We start from the raw sequence: 22,352 nt of genomic DNA on the forward strand, positions 1-22,352 counted from the left end.
GGTGTATTTGGTTGTGTGATTGTGTGTTTGGGTGTGTATTGGGTGTATGGGGGAGTTTGGGTGTTGTTTAGATGATTATGGTGTGTTTTGGGTGTGTTTGGGAATGTGAGTGTGGTTTAGGTGGTATTTGAGTGCGGCAGGGTGTATTTGAGGGTGACAGGGTGTAGCAGAGCGTGTCAGTGTGTGTTTGAGCGTGTCAGAGTGTGTTTGAGCGTGTCAGGGTGTGTTTGAGAATGTTTAGAGGTGTTTTTTTGTATAGTCGGAGGTATTTGCGTGCGTTTGAGTGCATGTGAACGTGTTTGCGTGTGTTTAGAGGTGTTTACGAATGTTGAGTGTGTTTGAGAGCGTTTTTGTGTGTGATTTGGAGGTATATGCGTGTCTGAAAGTGTGTTTTAGCACGTTTTTGTGTGTTTTAGGTGTTTGTGTGTGTCGTGAGTGTGTTTGCAGGTGTTTGCGTGTGTTCTGAGTACGTTTGAGTGTGTTTGAGCGTGTAATTGTGTGTTTGGAAGTATTTGCGTGTGTCCTGAGTGTGTCTGTGTGTGTTTGGAGGTGTTTGCGTGTGTTCTGAATGTGTGAGTGCGTGTAAAGGTGTTTCTTGTGTGTTTGGGGATGTTTGCGAGTGTTCTGAGTGTGTGAGTGTGTTTATTGTGTGTTTGGAGGTGTTTGAGAGTGTTTAAGCGTGTTTTTTTGTGTGTTTGCGAGTGTCTGAGTGTGTTTAAAGGTGTTTTTGTGTGTTTTTAAATCCTTTTTGTGCATTTAACCGCGTTTTGAGTGCGTTGAGAAGCATTTTAATCCTATCTGAGTATGTTTAGAGCCCCTTGTACTTAATCCAACCCTCTAACTTGACCTAACCTGAATCTAACCCTCCTCCTTCTGCCACTCCTTCAGATCAACGAGATTCTGGAGACGCTGAGCCTGACGGAGTGCCGGGACACGCGCGCCATCAACTTGTCAGGCGGCCAAAGGAAGCGTCTCTCGATCGCCCTTGAGCTTGTAAACAATCCCCCTGTTATGTTCTTCGACGAGCCCACCAGGTTAGTTGCTTGGGGGGGGGGGTGTTTTAGGGGTGTTTTGGGATGTTTTAAGGGGTGTTTTGGGATGTTTATGGGGTGTTTTGGGTGTTTATGGGGTGTTTTGAGGGTGTTTTGGGTTGTTTATGTTTGTTTTGGGGTGTTTTGGTGGTTTTTGGGGTGTTTTGGGGTGTTTTGGGGTGTTTTGGGGTGTTTTGGGGTGTTTTGGGGTGTTCTGTGGTGTTTTGGTGGTGTTTAGGGTGTTTTGGGGGTACTTTGAGGTGTTTGGAGGTGTTCTGAGGTGTTTTGGGGTGTTTGAGGTGTTTTGGGGTGTTTTGAGGTGTTTTGGGATGTTTTTATCATTGTTTTGGGGTGTTTGAGGTTACTTATTTTCATATTTTCGTTTCTGCTTTGTGTGTTTTTGGGGTGTTTTTGCATTTTTATATTTACTTATTTTTATATTTTCGTTTCTGCTTTGTGTGTTTTTGGGGTGTTTTGAGTGGTATTTTGAAGTATTTTGGGGTCTCTCTCTCTCTCTCTCTCAAACCCCTCCCCTCTCTCCCCCCACCAAACAGCGGCTTGGACAGCAGTAGCAGTTTTCAATGCATCAATTTACTGAAGACTCTGGCACAGGGGGGGCGCACCATTATCTGCACCATTCACCAGCCCTCCGCCAAGCTGTTTGAGAAATTTGACTACCTCTACGCTCTTGCTGACGGCCAGTGCATCTACAGGGGCGCTATCACCGGACTTATCCCCTTCCTCTCCGCCATGGGCCTTGAGTGTCCCTCCTATCATAACCCAGCTGACTTCCGTGAGTATTGTGAGGCTGTGGGTGTGTTTAGGTGTGTTTGTGAGGGTTTTTTTTAGTGTTTTTTGAGTGTTAATGAAAGCCAGCCGAGTTTTGTGAGTGTTTTGAGGTTGTGTGGGTGGGTTTTGAGGGTTGTAGGTGTGTTTGTGAGGGTTATAGTGTGTTTGTGAGGGTTTATTTTGTTGTTTTTGAGTGTTAATGAAAGCTAGCCGAGTTTTGTGAGTGTTTTGAGGTTGTGTGGGTGTTGTGGGGGTTGTGGGTGTGTTTAGGTGTGTTTGTGAGGGTTATAGTGTGTCTGGATGTGTTTTTTTGGTGTTTTTTGAGTGTTAATGGAAGCCAGCCGAGTTTTGTGAGTGTTTTGAGGTTGTGTGGGTGGGTTTTGAGGGTTGTGGGTGTGTTTAGGTGTGTTTAGGGTTGGGTGCTGTGTTTTTTAGTATGTTTTGTGTGTGTTTGGATGTGTTTGGATGTATTTTTAGTGTTTTAGGTTAGTTGGGGTGTGTTTGGGTGTGTTTTGGGTGGTTGGAGTGTGTTTGGGTATGTTTTGGGTGTGTTTGGATGAATTTATGAGTGTTTTATGTTCGTTTGGAAGTGTTTGGGTGTGTTTTCAGTGTTTTAGGTTGATTTGGATGTGCTATGGGGTAGTTGGGGTGTGTTTTGAGTGTTTTGGAAAGCTAATCTAGTTTTTGAGTGTTTTTGGGGTTATTGAAGGTTGTGTGTGGGTTTGTGGTGTTCTGGGTGTGGTATGGGTGAGTTTAAGGGTATTTAGAGGTGTTTTGGTGTATGTAGAGGTGTTTTGGTGCATTTTGTGGTATTCAAGTGTATTCAGAGGTGTTTCAGTGTTATTGGAGGCTTTCCAAGGGTGTTTGGGTGTGTTTTAATCGTGTTTGGGTGTTTGACCGCTAGTAAGTTTGTGCCGCGCGGGAATTAAACCGTGCGGCGAGTGAGTGAAGTGTGTTATTGAGTTTCGTGTATTTGTAAACCACGCGGAAAGAAGAAGAAGAAGAAGAATAAATAAATAAATAAATAAATAAGTGAAGCGAAGTGTGTGTGTGTGTGTGTGTGTGTGTGTGTGTGTGTGTGTGTGTCATTAGCACTCTTACTATCGCCAGCACTATCACGGGACAAGGGGACGACAGCACTAAGCCACTAGCACACCCAGTCCTGTTGCACCCTGTCATGCCAACCCAGTAGTAGTAGTAGTAGTAGTAGTAGTAGTAGTAGTAGTAGTAGTAGTAGTAGTAGTAGTAGTAGTAGTAGTAGTAGTAGTAGTAGTAGCATCAACATTATAACACGTTAGGCGCTTCTTATTCATCCCTTCCTTCCTTCCTTCCTTCCTTCCTTCCTTCCTTCCTTCCTCCTTCCTTCCTTCCTTCCTTCCTTCCTTCCTTCTCTCCTTCTCTCTTTTATTCCATTCTTCTTTATTTCTAACCTAACCTAACCTAACTAACTTAATTCAATCTAACACTAACTTAATCCTAACCTAACTTGACCTAATGTGACCTCTCTGACTCCCCCCCTCCCCCCCGGCAGTGATGGAGGTGGCCAGCGGGGACTACGGGGAATTTACACACAAGTTGACCTCGGCGGTGCATTGTGGGAAGTGTGACAACCTGGGACCAGACAACACCGAGGCAGTCCGCGCCAAACACCACCTCATCTGTATGTATTGCTGGTGTTGTTGGTGTTACTGGTGTTGTTGGTGTTACTGGTGTTACTGGTGTTACTGGTGTTGTTGGTGTTGTTGGTGTTGTTGGTGTTACTGGTGTTGTTGGTGTTGTTGGTGTTACTGGTGTTGGTGGTGTTGGTGGTGTTACTGGTGTTGTTGGTGTTACTGGTGTTGTTGGTGTTACTGGTGTTAGTGTTGTTGGTGTTGTTGGTGTTGTTGGTGTTGCTGGTGTTGTTGGTGTTGGTGGTGTTGGTGGTGTTGTTGGTGTTACTGGTGTTGGTGTTACTGGTGTTACTGGTGTTGTTGGTGTTGGTGGTGTTGGTGGTGTTGTTGGTGTTACTGGTGTTGTTGGTGTTGGTGTTGTTGGTGTTACTGGTGTTGGTGGTGTTGTTGGTGTTGGTGGTGTTGTTGGTGTTACTGGTGTTGTGTGGTGGGTGTTGTTGTGTTGTTGTTGGTGTGGTGGTGGTGGTGTTACTGGTGTTGTTGGTGTTGGTGGTGTTACTGGTGTTGTTGGTGTTACTGGTGTTGGTGGTGTTGTTGGTGTTGTTGGTGTTGTTGGTGTTGGTGGTGTTACTGGTGGTGTTACTGGTGTTGGTGGTGTTGTTGGTGTTACTGGTGTGGTGTTGTTGGTGTTACTGGTGTTACTGGTGTTGGTGTTGTTGGTGTTGTTGGTGTTGTTACTGGTGTTAGTGTTATTTGTTGTTTGTTGTGATTGTTACTGGTGTTGGTGTTGTTTTTTTATTTTGTTATTGATTTTTTTTTTTATTTATTTATTTTTATTTTTATTTATTTATTTATTTATTTTATTTATTTATTTTATTTATTTATTTTTTTCTTCTTTGAATGGTTTGGATGTTCATTTGATTATTGCATTTTTTTATTATTTTACTTATTGTTGTTGTTGTTGTTGTTGTTGTTATTATTGTTTTTGTTATTTTTTATTTGTATTTATTATTTTTTTCTTTTTCTTGTTTGGTTTGGACGCTCATTTGATTATTGTTTTTTTTTATTTCTTATTGTTATTATTGTTGTTGTTGTTGTTTATTTATTGTTATTCATTTATCTGTTTTATTTATATTTTCTTTGTTTTTTTCTCTTTTTACTCACTTTTTACTTGTTCCCTGTTTGATTTGGATGCTCATTTGATTATTGTTATTTTTTTATTATTTATTCCCATTATTATTCATTTATCTATTTATTCTTATTTATTTTTTCTTTTAGTTATTTTTTTATTCATTTCCTCTACTGTTTGGACACTCATTTGATTATTATGTTCTTTAATCACTTATTGTTCTATTTTCCTTATATATATATTTATCCTTCCTTGTTATGAATTAAGGCCTATTTTTCATTCACTATTTATTTGTATCCCGTATTATTTGGACACTCATTTCACTATTATTATAATCATTACATTTTTCATACCTTAACCTCTCTCTCTCTTTCTCTCTCTCTCTCTCCACAGGCAGGGAGGATGAAGAAGGAAGAGAAGACGGAGGAGGAGGTGGAGGAGGAGGAGGAGGAGGAGGAGGAGGAGGAGGAGGAGGAGGAGCAGCAGGAGCAGGGGAGACACGAGTAAACATGCCAGCCTCCACCAAACACTCCCTGCTGACCTCAGAGGACGAAAGTATAGACGACATTCCTAATTCATTTCCTACTTCAGGCTGGAAGCAGTTTGTCATTCTCTTCAAGCGGACCTTCCTCTCCATCATCAGGGACGGGGTGAGTGAGGGGAAAACGAGGGGAAACGAGGGGAGGAAGGGAGGGGAAGTAAGTGTAGGAAGGGACGTGGTGAGTGAGGATGGGGAGAAAGGGAGAGGAAGTAAGGGGAGGGAGAGAGGGGAAATGAGGGGAGGGAGAGAGGGGAAATGAGGGGAGGAAGAGAGGGGAAGTAAGAGAAACAGAGATGGAAGTAAGGGGAAACAATGGGATGAAAGAAGGGGAAATGGGAGGGGAAGTAAGGGGAAACGTGGGAAGAAGTGAGGGGAAACAAGGGGAAAGAGGAGGATGGGTGGGAAATTTGGAGAGAACAAGTGAGTGATGGGAAGGGAAACAAGGGAAGAGGGGAATAGGGAGAGAACAAGAGCGATGGGAAGCCGAGAAAATGAGGGGAAACAAGGGGAGGAAAGAGGCAGGGAGAGAATGATGGGAAACAGACACAGGAGAAGGTATGGGGAGGGAATTAAGAGGATAATGCCCCTCTCTCTCTCTCTCTCTCTCTCTCTCTCTCTCTCTCTCTCTCTCTCTCTCTCTCTCAACACACCCCATCTCTCCCTCTCACATTTATCTTTCTTCTCTCTACCTCTCCAACACTCTCTCTCTCTCTCTCTCTCTCTCTCCTACACTCTCTCACAATCTTCATCACACACACACACACACTCTCACACACAGACAAACACACTCTCTCCCTCCCTCCCTCCCTCCAACACATCCCCACCTCTCCCTCCACCTCTCACACTCTCTCTCTCTCTCTCTCTCCAGATGCTAACCAAGATGAGGATCTGTTCGCACATCCTCATTGGTCTCCTGATCGGCCTTCTCTACTACAACATAGGCAACGAGGCGAGCAAGGTCTTCAATAACTCCGGCTGTCTCTTCTTCTGCATGCTGTTCCTCATGTTCACCGCCATGATGCCCACTATTCTGACATGTGAGTCACTATTTTGATCTCTGAGTGACTATTTTGTGACTATTTTGACCTGTGAGTGACTATTTCTGGCGTGAGTGACTATTTTGTGACTATTTTGACCTGTGAGTGACTATTTTGTGACTATTTTGACCTGTGTGTGACTATTTCTTACCTGTGAGTGACTATTTTGACATGTAAGTGACTATTTCTGACCTGTGAGTGACTATTTCTGACCTGTAAGTGAGTGTGTTATTTGTAAGAGAGGATTGGCCAAGCACAACAGAAATATAAAGAAAAATTGCACTCTCTGTTAGCCAAAAATGGGATAAATGTCTTGAAATCTCCCTCTTGAATTAGTGCAAGTCAGGAAGTTGGAGATTCAGACACAGGCAGGGAGCTCCAGAGTTTACCAGAGTGGCTTGTTGTGGGGTTGTTTTGGGGTTGTTTGGGGTAGTTTAGGGTTATTTGATTAAGGTTCTTATGACTTTGTGTTCATTTTAACCTCTTCAGTACAAGGACACATTATTACTTTGAGATTTGTGCACCATTAGACCATTTTATTGACATTAGGAAAGGTCTGTGGAGGTCAGAAGATTAATGGCCGCAGTCCTCACTATTCTAACCTCTTCAGTACTGGAACACATTATTACTTTGAGATTTGTGCACCATTAGACCGTTTTATTGACATTAGGAAAGGTCTATGGAGTTCAGAAGATTAATGGCTGCAGTCCTCACTATTTTAACCTCTTCAGTACTGGGACACATTATTACCTTGAGATTTGTGCACGATTAGACCGTTTTATTGACATTAGGAAGGGTGTATGGAGGTCAGAAGATTAATGGCCGCAGTCCTCACTATTCTAACCCCTTCAGTACTGGGACACATTATTACCTTGAGATATGTGCACCATTAGACCGTTTTATTGACATTAGGAAGGGTCTATGGAGGTCAGAAGGTTAATGGCCGCAGTCCTCACTATTTTAACCCCTTCAGTACATTATTACCTTGAGATTTGTGCACCATTAGACCATTTTATTGACATTAGGAAGGGTCTATGGAGGTCAGGAGGTTAATGGCCGCAGTCCTCACTATTTTAACCTCTTCAGTACTGGGACACATTATTACCTTGAGATTTGTGCACGATTAGACCGTTTTATTGACATTAGGAAGGGTCTATGGAGGTCAGAAGATTAATGGCCGCAGTCCTCACTATTCTAACCCCTTCAGTACTGGGACACATTATTACCTTGAGATTTGTGCACCATTAGACCATTTTATCGACATTAGGAAGGGTGTATGGAGGTCAGAAGATTAATGGCCGCAGTCCTCACTATTTTAACCCCTTCAGTACTGGGACACATTATTACCTTGAGATTTGTGCACCATTAGACCGTTTTATTGACATTAGGAAGGGTCTATGGAGGTCAGGAGGTTAATGGCCGCAGTCCTCACTATTTTAACCTCTTCAGTACTGGAACACATTATTACCTTGAGATATGTGCACCATTAGACCGTTTTATTGACATTAGGAAAGGTCTATGGAGGTCAGAAGATTAATGGCCGCAGTCCTCACTATTTTAACCTCTTCAGTACTGGAACACATTATTACCTTGAGATTTGTGCACCATTAGACCGTTTTATTGACATTAGCAAGGGTCTATGGAGGTCAGAAGATTAATGGCCGCAGTCCTCACTATTTTAACCTCTTCAGTACTGGAACACATTATTACCTTGAGATTTGTGCACCATTAGACCGTTTTATTGACATTAGGAAGGGTCTATGGAGGTCAGAAGGTTAATGGCTGCAGTCCTCACTATTTTAACCTCTTCAGTACTGGGACACATTATTACCTTGAGATATGTGCACCATTAGACCATTTTATTGACATTAGGAAGGGTCTATGGAGTTCAGAAGATTAATGGCTGCAGTCCTCACTATTTTAACCTCTTCAGTACTGGAACACATTATTACCTTGAGATTTGTGCACCATTAGACCGTTTTATTGACATTAGCAAGGGTCTATGGAGGTCAGAAGGTTAACGGCCGCGGTCTTCACTATTTTAACCCCTTCAGTACTGGGACACATTATTACCTTGAGATATGTGCACCATTAGACCGTTTTATTGACATTAGGAAGGGTCTATGGAGGTCAGAAGATTAATGGCCGCAGTCCTCACTATTTTAACCCCTTCAGTACTGGAACACATTATTACCTTGAGATATGTGCACCATTAGACCATTTTATCGACATTAGCAAGGGTCTATGGAGGTCAGAAGATTAATGGCCGCAGTCCTCACTATTTTAATCCCTTCAGTACTGGGACACATTATTACCTTGAGATTTGTGCACCATTAGACCATTTTATTGACATTAGCAAGGGTCTATGGAGGTCAGAAGATTAATGGCCGCAGTCCTCACTATTCTAACCTCTTCAGTACTGGGACACATTATTACCTTGAGATATGTGCACCATTAGACCATTTTATCGACATTAGCAAGGGTCTATGGAGGTCAGAAGGTTAATGGCCGCGGTCTTCACTATTTTAACCCCTTCAGTACATTATTACCTTGAGATTTGTGCACCATTAGACCATTTTATTGACATTAGCAAGGGTGTATGGAGGTCAGAAGATTAATGGCCATGTCTATTTCTTTTCCTTTCAGTCCCCCTTGAAATGAACGTGTTTATCAGAGAGCACCTCAACTACTGGTACTCCCTCAAGTCGTACTACCTGGCTAAGACAATGGCGGACATGCCCTTCCAGGTGAGCTCCCCGCTGGCCAGGTGAAGGAACACAATGCTACCTTTAATGTCATAGTTCATTTAATTATTTGTTATTTTATTGTTATTTTGTTATTTTATGTGGTACAGTGAAAAAAATGGAGTTATGTGGAATCAGTGTTAGACTAATGGGATCAGACAGAAATACTATGAGGCAAAGATGTGACTTAGAACCATGCGTGCTTTGGGGGTCCGAGGGGTCTCCAAGCGCACGGGTTCGAATCCTGTCCACGGTCCGAGTGTAGGTTGGGCTTCCTCACTCGGGGCAACAGTTACCTAGCGGGTGGGCTTTGAGATAGGAGGTACCACAAAAAGTATCCCCTTTAGCACAGAAATTCCCGTGAAAAGCCCACGTGGTAGAAAGAAAAGGAAAAATGATGTTATTAACAGCCCAATCGCACTAACAACCTCTCGAACTACTGATTAACCTTCGTTCCCTCAGAAAAGCACGCTATTAACAACTCAATAGCTCTAACGACTCTAAACAACCAATGTGCCTCCAGTTCCTTCGAAGACACCTTATTAACAACCCAATCGCTCTTAACAACCTCTCTAACTACCAATTAACTCTCATTCCCTTAAAAGACACATTATTAACAACCCAATTGCTCTTAACAACCTCTCTAACTACCAATTAACTCGCATTCCCTTAAAAGACACATTAATAACAACGCAATCGCTCTTAACAACCTCTCTAACTACCAATTAACTCTCATTCCCTTAGAAAGCACACTATTAACAATCAATATACTCTATTTTCCTTTTTTTCTTCATTCTTTTATTTTTTTTCGAGTATTTTCTCTCTTCCTAAGGTGTTTCTGGCGCGGGTTAATTGGCTGTGTTGTTATTTTGGCGTGGGGCGGCTACACCTCTTCACCAGTTCACTTCCATTACCTTCAAAACGACGCATTACTAGCAAACCAAGTACTCTAACAACCTCTATCACCATTAACAACCTCTTAACAACCAATTCGCTTCTGTTTCCTCCAAAAAGACACTGTTACGTACCCAAAACACTGTAACACCATTAACAAGCTCTGACACCATTAACAACCTCCTAACACCATTAAAGACCTCTCTAACACCCTCCAACACCATTAACATTCGCTAACACTATTAAAAACTTCTCTAATAAGTTCTAACACCATTAACATACTCTGACACCATTAAAAACCTCCCTAACGACCCCCAGCACCATTAACAAGCTCTCTAACGACCTCCAACACCATTAACACACTCTTACACCATTTAAAACCTCTCTAACAACCTCCAAACACTATTAACAAACTCTCTAACAGTTTCCAACACCATTAACACACTCTGACACCATTAAAAACCTCTTAATGACCCCTCCACCAATAAAAATCTCCCTAACGACCTCCAACACCATTAACAAACTCTCTAACGACCTCCAACACCATTAACAAACTCTCTAACGACCTCCAACACCATTAACAAACTCTCTAACGACCTTCAACACCATTAACACACACTTACACCATTTAAAACCTCTCTAACAACCTCCAAACACTATTAACAAACTCTCTATCAGCTTCCAACACCATTAACACACTCTGACACCATTTAAAATACCTCTAACACTCTCCTTGACCGCTAACGACCTCTTAACGACCAATTCCCTCGTTGTGCAGGTGATCTACCCGCTGCTGTATGTGCTGCTGGTGTACTTCCTGACGGCGCAGCCCCTCGAGGCGCATCGCTTCTTCATGTTCACCATCATGTGTATAATGACCTCCCTGGTAGCACAGTCGCTGGGTTTGGCTATCGGGGCGTGTCTTAATATACAGGTTAGTGTGTGTGTGTGTGTGTGTGTGTGTGTGTGAGGGATGGATGGGTGTGTTGGGAGTATATGGGTGTGTGTTTTGAGTATGTTTGTGTGTTTTGGTTTGGTTGTGTGTGTGTGTGTGTGTGTGTATGTGTGTGTGTGGGGTGGAGGGGTGTGTTGGGAGTATATGGGTGTGTGTTTTGAGTATGTTTGTGTGTTTTGGTTTGGTTATTGTGTGTGTGTGTGTGTGTGTGTGGGGTGGATGGGTGTCTTGGGAGTATATGGGTGTGTGTTTTGAGTATGTTTGTGTGTTTTGGTTTGGTTATTGTGTGTGTGTGTGTGTGTGTGTGTGTGTGTTTGTTTGTCTAGTCTTGCTGTCTTAATGTAACCTAACCTAACTTGACCTACCCTAACCTGACCTAACCTAACGTGACCCAACCTAACCCTAACCTAACCTAACCTAACTTGACCTACCCTAACCTAACCTGACCTAACTTGACCTACCCTACCCTAACCTAACCTAACGTGACCTGTCCTGTCCTGACCTGACCTCGTGTTGCAGGGGGCGGTGTTCCTGGGACCCATCACCTCCATCCCAGTGCTTCTCTTCTCTGGGTTCTTCGTCAATTTCTCAACCATTCCCATCTATCTCCGCTGGGTCACCTACATCTCCTACGTCAGGTGAGCAGGAGGAGGAGAGGAGGAGGAGGAGGAGGAGGAGGAGGGCAAGTATGTTTAAAGGAAGGATTGAAAAAGAAGTGACATGATTTTTTTTGTTCCTTTATGCATCTAGTTGTCAATTTATCTCTCTCTCTCTCTCTCTCTTTTATTCTTTACTTTTCCCTCACTTTTTTTTCCTTTTCACCTTTTCCATTTTCTTTTCAGATACAAAATCTTATGGGATACTAAATTAAACTTCTCCATTCTTCCTGACAGATTTGAAGAGAAAACTAAACTAAATATCACTTTCAATTTTTCTCTTTACGAGTTTTAGAGGGACACTGAAATTAAACGTCTCATTTTCTTCCCTCGATGTGAATTTAAAGGGAGGACTAAACTAAAAACCTTCATTTTCTCCCTAAGTACGAGTTTAAGGGCACACTAAACTAAACCTCCCATCTTTTCATCCCTAGATATAAATTCAAGGCAGATTAAGACTAAAACTTCCTCCATTTTCCCCTTAATTACGAGTTTAAGGGCACACTAAACTAAACTCTCCCATTTTTTAAGCAGGTACTAAACGCTTCTTCCATTTTCTCCTGAACTGACCCTCTCCCTATTTCTCCACAGGTACGGGTTTGAGGGGACACTGCTGAGTATATACGGGTTTGACCGCAAGCCGCTGCACTGTTCCGAGGCGTACTGTCACTACAAGTCACCACGCAAGTTTCTGGAAGAGATGGACATAATCGGAGCGGAGTTTTGGATAGATTTTGTGGTGCTGTTCTCGTTCTTCATCGCTCTGAGGACCATTGGGTATTTTGTGCTGCGATGGAAGCTTAAGGCAGAACGCTAGCCACTGGGGAAGGCTGGGGAGGAGGGAGGGAGTCTGCTGTTACTTCTACTACTACTATTATTTCTTGTACTATTCGTCCTACTTCGATCTCAGTGTTATTTTTGTGTTTTTTCTTCACTCAAGGTATATTTTCCTCATTTTCCTCCTATCCCTCCTCCTCCAGACTTGAAAGTGAAGGAAAGACGAAAGTTTGGGTGTGTTTGTGATCACCCTTGTGTTTTGCCACTTGGAGACTGCGAGAGAGAACAGCCACTAGTGATGGTGATGCAGTGTAGTGAGTGGTTCTCCCCGCCGCGCCGTGCCATCTCGCTCTGTACAGCGTAACATACGGACACACACACACAAACCTACATACATACATACATACATCTCGCGCATTCATTTAATTCACTCGCCGCCAAATTCCTTTATGGAGCGGAACATTTTACAAAGCCCCTTGCGACTGCTGAACCTACTGCTACTACTGCTGCTACTGCTTGGCTGCCTGCTCGCCTGCCACCCTGCCTGCTAGCCTGCCTGACCACCACAACGCTCTGCAGGCTGCCGGCAACACACAGGCTGGGCTAGAGAGGGCAGGTGTGTCTTTGGAGTCTTTCAGAGGATGGGATGAGAGGAGAGGGCTTGGGAGAGGAGAGGGAGAGGAGAGGGAGAGGCAAGAGTTCTGATGTGCTATGGAAACACACTCCTCACCCTTTTATCTTCAAGCTCAGGGTCTTGTCTGTCCCTCTCCCCTCCTGGACGCCCTCTGCATGCCTTCCCTTCCCCTGCCCTGGTGTGGCTTCAAAAGGCATCCAAATCCCTGCCAAGCTGTCGTGATCCCCTTTAAGTAGTGTTCAGTCTCCTTAAGTGGTGTTCAATTCCACTATAAGTGGTGTTTGAGCCTTCGTAAGGTGCTTGGGCATACTTAAGTGGTGTTCGGTCACTTTTTTTAAGAGAGGTGATGGTTAAAGTGACAGTGATGTTCGGTTCTACTGCATTGCCACTTAATCCTCTGCAGTGGTGTCAGATCCCCCTTCAAGTGGTGTTTGATTCCCTGTGGCAGCCTCGCATCGGTTTGTCTCCGAGAGTGATGCCAAAGTGGAGGGGACTGTTATCATCTTCATAGTGTATACATCTACTCTACTACTCATAGTCTGTATATACGTGTATGTATGTTTTGTGATGCAGTACAGAGGGTGAGAGGGAAACTTTATTATCTTCCACAGACTGATTGTACGTACGCCAGTGATCTTAATCTTAGTCTTGACAAGTGAGTAAGACGGGAAAAAAGACAAACATTTACACGAGTGATCTTAATCTTAATCTTGACAAGGGAGAAAGAGACTATTGAGGTGTTTTAAGAGAAGGACAAAGGAGAAGTTTACGAGTCAGACATAAAAGACATACAAGAACTTCCTCTAGAACCTATTAACTCGGAAGCCATGCACAGTGACAGTGAGTAGTGAATTGAAGTGAGAGGAACAGCTAACATGTCAGTACTGAGTGTTGTGTTGGTGTGTGAGTCAAATGAACAATTCAAAGTTTAGAAAGGAAAGGAAAAAAGTTGGAAAAAGAAAAAAAAATGTTTGCAGAATCGTACAAGTTGTTAGAAAAAGAGAGAGAAAAAAAAACTTGAATCCTTATTGTAGTTTAGTTTTTTTTTTTTTTTATTTAGGGAAAGTGTTTTAGGTGAAGGAAAAAGAAGGATGGTTACCTGAAGATTCACAGCGAGTTGGAAGGTGTTTGTGTGTGTGTGTGTGTGTGTGTGTGTGTGTGTGCTATAGTGCAAGGCTGAGTGAGGGACAGAGTAAGGAGAAAAGGAAGTAAATATATAGATGCAAACAAAAAGGAAATGGAGAAACAAAGAAAGGACAGAAAAGAGAAAGGAAAATTTCTAGAAACAAATATTCTCCAATGGAAGAAAAATATAGAAAAGTTTGAAGTTTGTTTAGCGAAATGTAAAGAAGTTGTGTAGCAGTTTTTAGTGAAATGAAGAAAAAAAAAATGATGTATTGGAGTTTTTACTGTAAATATGTGAAAAATACAAAAAAATGAGAAGAGAAAGTAAATATTTATGACCTGCTTAGGAAATGAATAAATGGAAGACAATTTCGGAATTAATGAGGAAAAATTATAAAATGGTGACTGAGAAGAGTACAATATGAACAATTAAAGAAAAGACAAGGCTGAACTCACACCAGAAATTTGAAATATGGTACATTACACTGCTGGCTCATGAGAGAGAGAGAGAGAGAGAGAGAGAGAGAGAGAGAGAGAGAGAGAGAGAGAGAGAGAACGGGTACTATTATAATCCTCATAGTAAAATAATTGTAACGAATGAAACAAATCTCCGTTTATTAACAAAATTTTAACTCGTTGCATGTCCGCCGCTGCACCTCCAGGCTTATCTCCAGGAACATTGACGATGTATGCATGACTCTGCACAAACCATTCACTATCACAACAAAAGACGGAAGAGTTACACGTTATATTTAAAAACACGTAACCGAAAGGAATAGTGTTTTGTGTTTTTCCATGATTTAAAAATTTTTGACGTTTTTCTCTCTAGCCTCCTCAGAGACTTAGTCAATGAGTTTTAAGTAAGTAAATATCTATAAATAATATGTATCGTAATAATCACTTTTCAAATATTTCTGCTGCGGCACAATCGAGGCATTTTTTAATACTCTATAGCGAGAAGTATTAGTGCATTTTTTTTTTTTTTTTTTTATTTATTATGAAAGCACTTTTCGGCAGTTTTGTGGAGCCATTGTACAATTTAAACATTTCACGCCTTCATTTCATACAAAACTTCAAGGGCTAGCAGTGTTGCCATAACGCATTCACCTCCCGGACTTGTTAAATAGTAGCAGTAATGGACGCCTGGGTTGGCAACAGTGGCGCAAGTAGAATGTAAACAAAGGAAATTAGTCACTCATTATTATTATTATTATTATTATTATTATCTACTTATCTGTTTATTTTTTCTTCAACATTTCCCTCACTTAATTTTATAGTGTACGATAATTACCATATATTTTTTTCGCGTAGTCCAGAAATACACAATTATATATTCCACCTCATTTTTTATACTGAATATCTGTTTGTCATATTATTGCGTAGGATTGGCCCACATTGTATTGCTCAGAGACTAGTATTATTAGTTTAACGTTAGGTTTGGTGTGAGGGAGGTGAGGAGGAGGTAGAGATAACTTGATAAAGGGAGGCAACAGGAAGATTGTAAATAAGATAGAGAGGATAAAAGTAGCTTACAGTGGACAGTATACAGAGGAGAAAGGGAAATAAATAGTAAATAGATAAAAGAGGAATAGGAGAAAGGGAAGAACGTAGAAAGGAATACGAGAATGAAGAATAATGTATAGAAAAAAAAAAAACATTGATAATCCTAAATTAATTAACTACATATTCAGGCTGTGGACTAAACATAGATATGGCAAAATATGTACATAAAAAAAACTTAATATTAGACTGTATTTGATGTATTTAGTTGACTTGTTAATCTCATCAGTAAGTAAAAATTAGTTATGAGTTTAGAGGTTAAAAGAAGTCGAAGGAATGGAAGAAATATGTGATGTTCTTTAGATTTATTTATTTATTCTCATCATTAAGTCAATTAGAAAAAATAATTAAGGATTTCAGAATTAGTTACTTAAATACAGAAAGGTAGAACAATTAATTATGAGTTTAGAGGTTAAAAGAAGTCGAAGGAATGGAAGAAATATGTGATGTTCTTTAGATTGATTTATTTATTCTCATCACTACGTCAATAAGAAAAAATAATTAAGGATTTCAGAATTAGTTACTTAAATATAGAAAGGGGAAAAAAAGTGCATTGATATATCTTAGGTTAAATTAGCATATACGTAAATTATACTTCTGTGATCCAAGCAAAAAAAGAAATGCATTAGATTAAAAACAATAATATTAATAGTAAAGTCAGTGATAGCAGTATTCTCTTATGGCGAATACTTAAACTATGTGTATGAAACTATTTATTTGTGTATGTATTCATTTCAAAAGTATATTAAGTTTAACCAGAAAACCCACTGTATTTGAAGTATTGAAGACTGTAGAAAGAGAATCAGATTGTATTGGTGTAAAAAACAAAAAGATTAGGAAAGGAATCAAGGAGAGTTTAACCACTGTATTTGAAGTATTGAAGACTGTAGAAAGAGAATCAGATTGCATTGGTGTAAAAAGGATTAGGAAAGGAATCAAGGAGAAAAATGGACAAGATACTGGAACATTTTAAATATAGATAAACCCTTTTGTAAACTGCTTTCAATACGTGTGGTGAGGGGTGTGGCAGGAGTGACCTTGACTTGGTAACACTGGTGGACTTTTGCTTTCCTTTCCCGTGTCAACAAGAACAATAAGTAGATTGAATAGGGAGTAAATGAAAGAGTAGGGGAGTAGAGAGAGAGAGAGAGAGAGAGAGAGAGAGCATCAGTCGTCCCCTAAAACAAGAGATACGTAAAAATCAACCCAGTGCGTGAGTGAGTGCGTGTCACGTGTCATTACCTGCTTCATTTCCCGCCACACACCTGGTGACACGATAAAGAAAACGTGTATTCCCTCGTTTTCTTTTCTCTTTTATTTATTTTTTTTATTCATCTCCCTGATTCTCTCTGATGATGATGATGATGATGATGGTGAATACTTACTATGATCAAAACACACACACACACACACACACACACACACACACACACACACACACACACACACACGAACATTCCAGTCTTCAGGAAATGGAAATAAAAAATAGCTGAATTATATATTTTTTAAAGATTACAATACAAAAAAATAAATAAATAAATAAACTTGAAAAATAAGAGAGGGAAGAGAAAAAAAGTAAGGATATTTGAATTTTGTTAGTCTATTATTATTATTATTATTATTATTATTATTATTATTATTATTATTATTAGTTTTGTACAGTTGCATAATCGTGTGTGTGTGTGTGTGTGTGTGTGTGTGTGTGTGTGTGTGTGTGTCTGTCTGTCTGTCTGTATGTATGATAACTATGCAACGTGCCTCGTGTACACACACACACACACACACACACACACACACACACACGTTGATGGGTCCACACTAGTATTGAGGTAACTAGTTCATAGCATAATAGCTTCTTCATTATCAGGTGCCATTAATATTACCTTTAAACTCATCACCTACCCCCCCCCCACACACCCACCATTCTCTCTCTCTCTCTCTCTCTCTCTCTCTCTCTCTCTCTCTCTCTCTCTCTCTCTCAAGTCGATAAAAGGAAAAAATAAAAAATAAGAATAATTAATCAATAAAAATAAAGGAATATATATAATTAGACTTTCCATTAATAGAAATAAATAATTAAATGAAATAGAATAAAGATGTAGAAAAGTTAACGAGTAGATAATGAATTTTAGAGAGAGAGAGAGAGAGAGAGAGAGAGAGAGAGAGAGGCTGCTTATATCATTCCTTTTAAGAAATCTTTAATGTATGAGTTTTTCATTTTTCATTTTTTTTTACATTTTTTTTTCACTTTGTATATCTAAACATTTTAAAATATACATATTATATAAAAAAAAATATACTCAGGCTTTGTTAGTTTTTAGTATGTGTATGATTATTATTACTACTATTACTATTATTACTATTACTATTATTCTGTATACTATTACCTAATTTTGCGTATGTATTTGTTTGTAATTCTGTGTGTGTTTTTTTTTTATTTTGTTTTTTTATTATTATCGTGTTTCATCGCGTATAATTTTAACTCCTTTGTTTTAATAAGATTGTAAAACACATCCTATTTTTTTTATTTTCATCCTCTCTTATCTTATTTATTTATTTATTTATTTATTTTTCTTGTTCAACTGATTCTTCTCCTTCCTACATTCATAACTTGTCTATTATTTTTTCCTATTTTTCTCTCTCTCCTTTGTTTATATAAGATCGTAAAGACACATCCTATTTTTATTTATTTATTTATTTATTTATTTTTCTGGTTCGGTTCCTTTACTCATTTCTACATTCATGACTTTCCTTCTATTTTTTTTTTCATTTTTCTCTATTTTCTTTTCATCCCCTATTTTATTTATTTATTTATTTATTTTCTGATTCGATTCCTTTATTTTACTACCGTCTCTTATTTCTAGATTCATTAATTTTCCTTCTATTTTTTTTTATTTTTTTCTCAAATTTTTTCTCTCCTTCGTTTTGATAAGATTGTAAAGATACACACCCTATTTTTATTTCCATTCTCCTTATCTTATCTATTTATTTCATTTTTCCAGGTTCTCTTCCTTTATTTTACTATCGTCTCTTATTCCTACAGTTATCATTTCCTTTCTATTTTCTTTTCATTTTTCTTTATTAATACTGGAAATCTTATCCTTTTTTTTCACTATTTCCTTTATTCTATTCATTTTCCTTACTCGAGTTACATTAATAGTTTGAGAGAGAGAGAGAGAGAGAGAGAGAGAGAGAGAGAGAGAGAGAGAGCGTGTATAAATCTGTATATTAATTAATACTATTGATATATACAGCAGCAACTTTTATCATTACTATTAAATTGTATTAAAAGTGAAAAAAATATCCTTTTAAAGTAAAATAAAAATAATAATAATAATAATAATAATAATGATAATAATAATAATGATAATAAACAGCCTACTTGCCTTACACATAATTAATACTACATACATATATATATATCTAACACTTAGTGCAAATTATTATTTTTTTCTTGATAATGGACCATTCAAAAATGCTAAAAAAAAATAATAATAAAAAATAAAAATTAACTAAATAGATACAAATATACAAACTTATACATACCATACCATTCCTATTCATTCCCCGTATACATACATGAGTACCGTGTCCTATGTATATATTGTATACATCACTTTACTACATAATACAGCCGGGGCGACTCGAGACTACATTAACAGACTTTTTTTTTATTTTGTATAATACTTGCACTGGCTATCCGCGGCTACATTCATGACCCCCTACCCTCCCCCACCACGCCCATCCCTCACCCCCAATGCTCCCCCCCACCCCCCATTACCCACAATGCCCCGTGTACAGCTGTATTTCTGCGTTTATTACAGTCACGTAGGTCAGATTAATAAAAGCGAGTCTTAAACATTATTCTATTGTTTTATTTTTCCTTCATGCCTTTAATATTTGTGTGTTTTGGGGTCTGGCAGGTTGAAGTGGAAGTTATTGGGGTTTTTAATGGTGTTTTCATGTTCTTTAACCCCCTTCAGTACCACGCCGCGTATTCATATTAATCCTGGTGACTATTTGGCGATTTTATACACCTTCAGAAACTCATGTGGGGGATTGAAATAGTGAAGACTGTGGCCATTAATCTTCTGACCTCCATAGACTCTTGCTAATGTCAATAAAATGGTCTAATCACACTCAAAACTCAAGGTAAAAAAATGCGTCCCAGTACTGAAGGGGTTAGTGAGTTTGTGGGGTTGTAGTGGAAGTTTCTAGGGTTTTTCTTTACTTCTTATTTACTTCTTTCCTCCGATCCCAGGTTTGTGAATCTCTCAGGTGTGGATGGATCAGCTGTCTTCAATATTGGTTCTCTGGAAGGCCTTTTGTTTTCCGCCATTTCTCCACCTTCATCTTCCCACAAATCTATCAGTCGCCCAGTTCTATCTCTTCTTCTTCTTCTTCTTCTTCGTCTTAATATTTTCTTTAACGGTGTAGTGGAAGTTACTGTTTTTCATCGATTTTTTTTTTTTTTTTTTTCACTTCTTGGCGCCTTCCTTGGTGAAAATACATCCCAGATATTTCACAGTCTTTGCTTCTTTCACAACTTCACAACTTCTTCCTCATCCACGTCATGTTTCTTCTCGTAGTCCATCTCAGTTTTGGACATATTAATTGTTAGTCCAGCTTCCTCAAAACACTTTCTGCAACACTCCAACTTCTCTCTCTCTCTCTCTCTCTCTCTCTCTCTCTCTCTCTCTCTCTCTCTCATCAGCATTTCCTTGACCTTCAACTCCAAAACCTCCCGTTGAAATTTCTCATTACTATTTCCATCTCAGTAATGCAAATTGTAGTGCAAGACTGTGATTTTTTTTTTTTACTTTTTTTTTCCTCTTCTCCTCCATGTCCTCCTAGCCCATCTCTTCCAGTCGCAATTAGATGTCTTAACGCCCAGATCTGTTATTTAGTATTTTTTTTTTATTTGTTTTGTGTAGTGAGCTTGCCATTAATAGCCACATTCAGAACACGGTGGCATGAAAGGAATAGAACATTAATTTGCACATAAAGGCGAGGGTGGGTCATTCACTTCCCCTGGATTATGTAAACTGGATTAAGGTAACTCTAATACTTTTCTTCACAAGCCCTTCCCATACAACCAAAATACTTAAAAAAATACTTGATATATTTCTAAACTCATTTTTCTTAACCCAAACATGAATGAAAGTGAGTATTTATGACTATTTGCGTTATGAAATGTTTGCATCCTTTGAATAGGTAAGATTATTAGTAGGTAAACTCTAACGCTTCCTTCACAATCCCTCACTATACAACCAAAATACTTGAAAATACTTAATATATTTCTAGACTCACTTTTCTGAACCCAAACATGAATGAAAGTGAGTATTTATGACTATTTCCGTTATGAAATGTATGCATCCCTTGATTAGGTAAGCTGGAATATACGTCAATCTTCCCTAATACTTTCCCTCACAACCCGACATTACATAGGAAAAATAATTGAAAATCACTGAATACATCTTTAAACTCACTTTCCTAAACCCAAATAGGAGAGAAAGTAACTGCGTTATAAAATTTGAATATTCGAACGCATTTCCAAACACTCCCTCTAAAACAAATATAACCCAAATGATACTAGAAAAAAACATAAAACAAAAACTACCTTAATTTTTACTAAATATTCTATATTAAAAGCAACGAAAAAGCAACCTTAGTAATTATTTATATTCATGTCGACAGTTTGGATCATGTAGTCACAATTTAATGGCGGACAGTAGAGATGGGAGGCAGGTGTCTATTTAGCCTCACCGCGCTGCTCCTCTGCCCCTTCCACATCTTGGCAGGTGAGTAATTAACACGCAACACCTGGGGAGTAATTAGAGGCAGTTATTTGGTGGTAATTAAGCGAGATAAGGTGAATAATGGCGGGTGATAATTTAGCCCCACCCTTTATTTTGAAATGCGTGTCTGTTTGGTGTCTGAATTTTCTTGTTTTGGGATCTGTTTGCTCTGTTTGGTTTGTTTTGGTTGTGTTTGGTGGGTTTTTGACTTTGGGTTCCTTGTTTTTGTGTTTCTTGGGGGATCTTTTTGTTTTGACGTGTTGCTAATTTGTTTCCTATTTCCATTTGATTTTTCTTGTGTTTTGATTTATTTTATTAATGTTTTGTATAGGAAATCTTGCTTTTTTTTCGCTTTCATACGTATTTTCTCGCCTTTTTTTTCGTTTTTTTTTTTTTTTTTTTTTTTTTCACTTCTTATCATTCTTTTTTCTACACTTAATCATGTTTTTTTGCGCGACAAATGTTGGTAAATTTGAAAGAGCTAAACAATATTGTGAGCATTGCATTTTCTTCTCGCAAGTGTAGACGTGAGTGAGAGTGGCCTTTCCTTTAGAAGCCTTTAATTGTGTACTCTAAAAATGAACAATTTGGGTTAATATTGATGTGGCCCGGAAAGATTCTGGGCACTGTCCCCGAGAAACCCTCCCGCACGCTCGCCTCGGTTCCCAGCTCCCACTTCGCAGCTCCTTCACCCAGCTGATTTGACTTTACATATATGAAGCCACGCTATTGGTCAGCGAGAGAGAGAGAGAGAGAATATGAAAACGAATAAGGAGAGAGAGAGAATATGAAAATAAATAAGGAGAGAGAGAATATGGTAACGAATAAGGCAGCGTTTCTCAACCCTCTTACCCTTGTGTAACCCTTAAAATACCTGACATGTCTCAAGAAAGCAAAAACTAAATTATATACCATATATTTCTCATTTTATGTGACATCAAATCAGCTGCGAAAGGGGAGTCGGGAATTGAGGCCAACGCGCGGGATGGTTTCTCGGGGACAGTGCCAGATTCTGTTTTTTTTAAATTTGGCTCTAGCATTGTTAAGTTATGCCCACACCCTGGTTTAGTGT

The 22,352-nt window shown here is 39.2% G+C and overlaps 2 protein-coding genes across 5 annotated transcripts in view; both read left to right on the top strand.

Annotated features, from left to right (window-relative positions):
- Nucleotides 1–16,478, top strand: part of LOC123518131 (ATP-binding cassette sub-family G member 1-like) — a 30,168-nt gene extending 13,690 nt beyond the window's left edge. For both annotated transcript variants that reach the window (XM_045278796.1, XM_045278804.1), the window contains exons 5-13: nucleotides 889–1,034; nucleotides 1,586–1,824; nucleotides 3,352–3,480; nucleotides 4,953–5,209; nucleotides 5,969–6,137; nucleotides 8,784–8,884; nucleotides 10,554–10,709; nucleotides 11,250–11,368; nucleotides 11,978–16,478. In XM_045278796.1, coding sequence (XP_045134731.1) covers nucleotides 889–1,034; nucleotides 1,586–1,824; nucleotides 3,352–3,480; nucleotides 4,953–5,209; nucleotides 5,969–6,137; nucleotides 8,784–8,884; nucleotides 10,554–10,709; nucleotides 11,250–11,368; nucleotides 11,978–12,203 — 1,542 coding nt within the window. In that variant the 3' untranslated portion in view covers nucleotides 12,204–16,478. The remainder of the gene's footprint in view (nucleotides 1–888; nucleotides 1,035–1,585; nucleotides 1,825–3,351; nucleotides 3,481–4,952; nucleotides 5,210–5,968; nucleotides 6,138–8,783; nucleotides 8,885–10,553; nucleotides 10,710–11,249; nucleotides 11,369–11,977) is intronic.
- Nucleotides 16,479–21,182: 4,704 nt separating this feature from the next.
- LOC123518125 (neurexin-4-like) overlaps nucleotides 21,183–22,352 on the top strand; it is a 28,626-nt gene continuing 27,456 nt past the window's right edge. For 2 of the 3 annotated variants that reach the window (XM_045278763.1, XM_045278769.1), the window contains exon 1: nucleotides 21,183–21,283. In XM_045278763.1, the coding sequence (XP_045134698.1) occupies nucleotides 21,220–21,283 (64 nt within the window). In that variant the 5' untranslated portion in view covers nucleotides 21,183–21,219. The remainder of the gene's footprint in view (nucleotides 21,284–22,352) is intronic. The other variant, XM_045278780.1, reaches the window with a different exon arrangement.

The sequence above is a fragment of the Portunus trituberculatus genome, chromosome 6, assembly GCF_017591435.1.
Source record: "Portunus trituberculatus isolate SZX2019 chromosome 6, ASM1759143v1, whole genome shotgun sequence".
NCBI lineage: Eukaryota > Metazoa > Arthropoda > Malacostraca > Decapoda > Portunidae > Portunus > Portunus trituberculatus.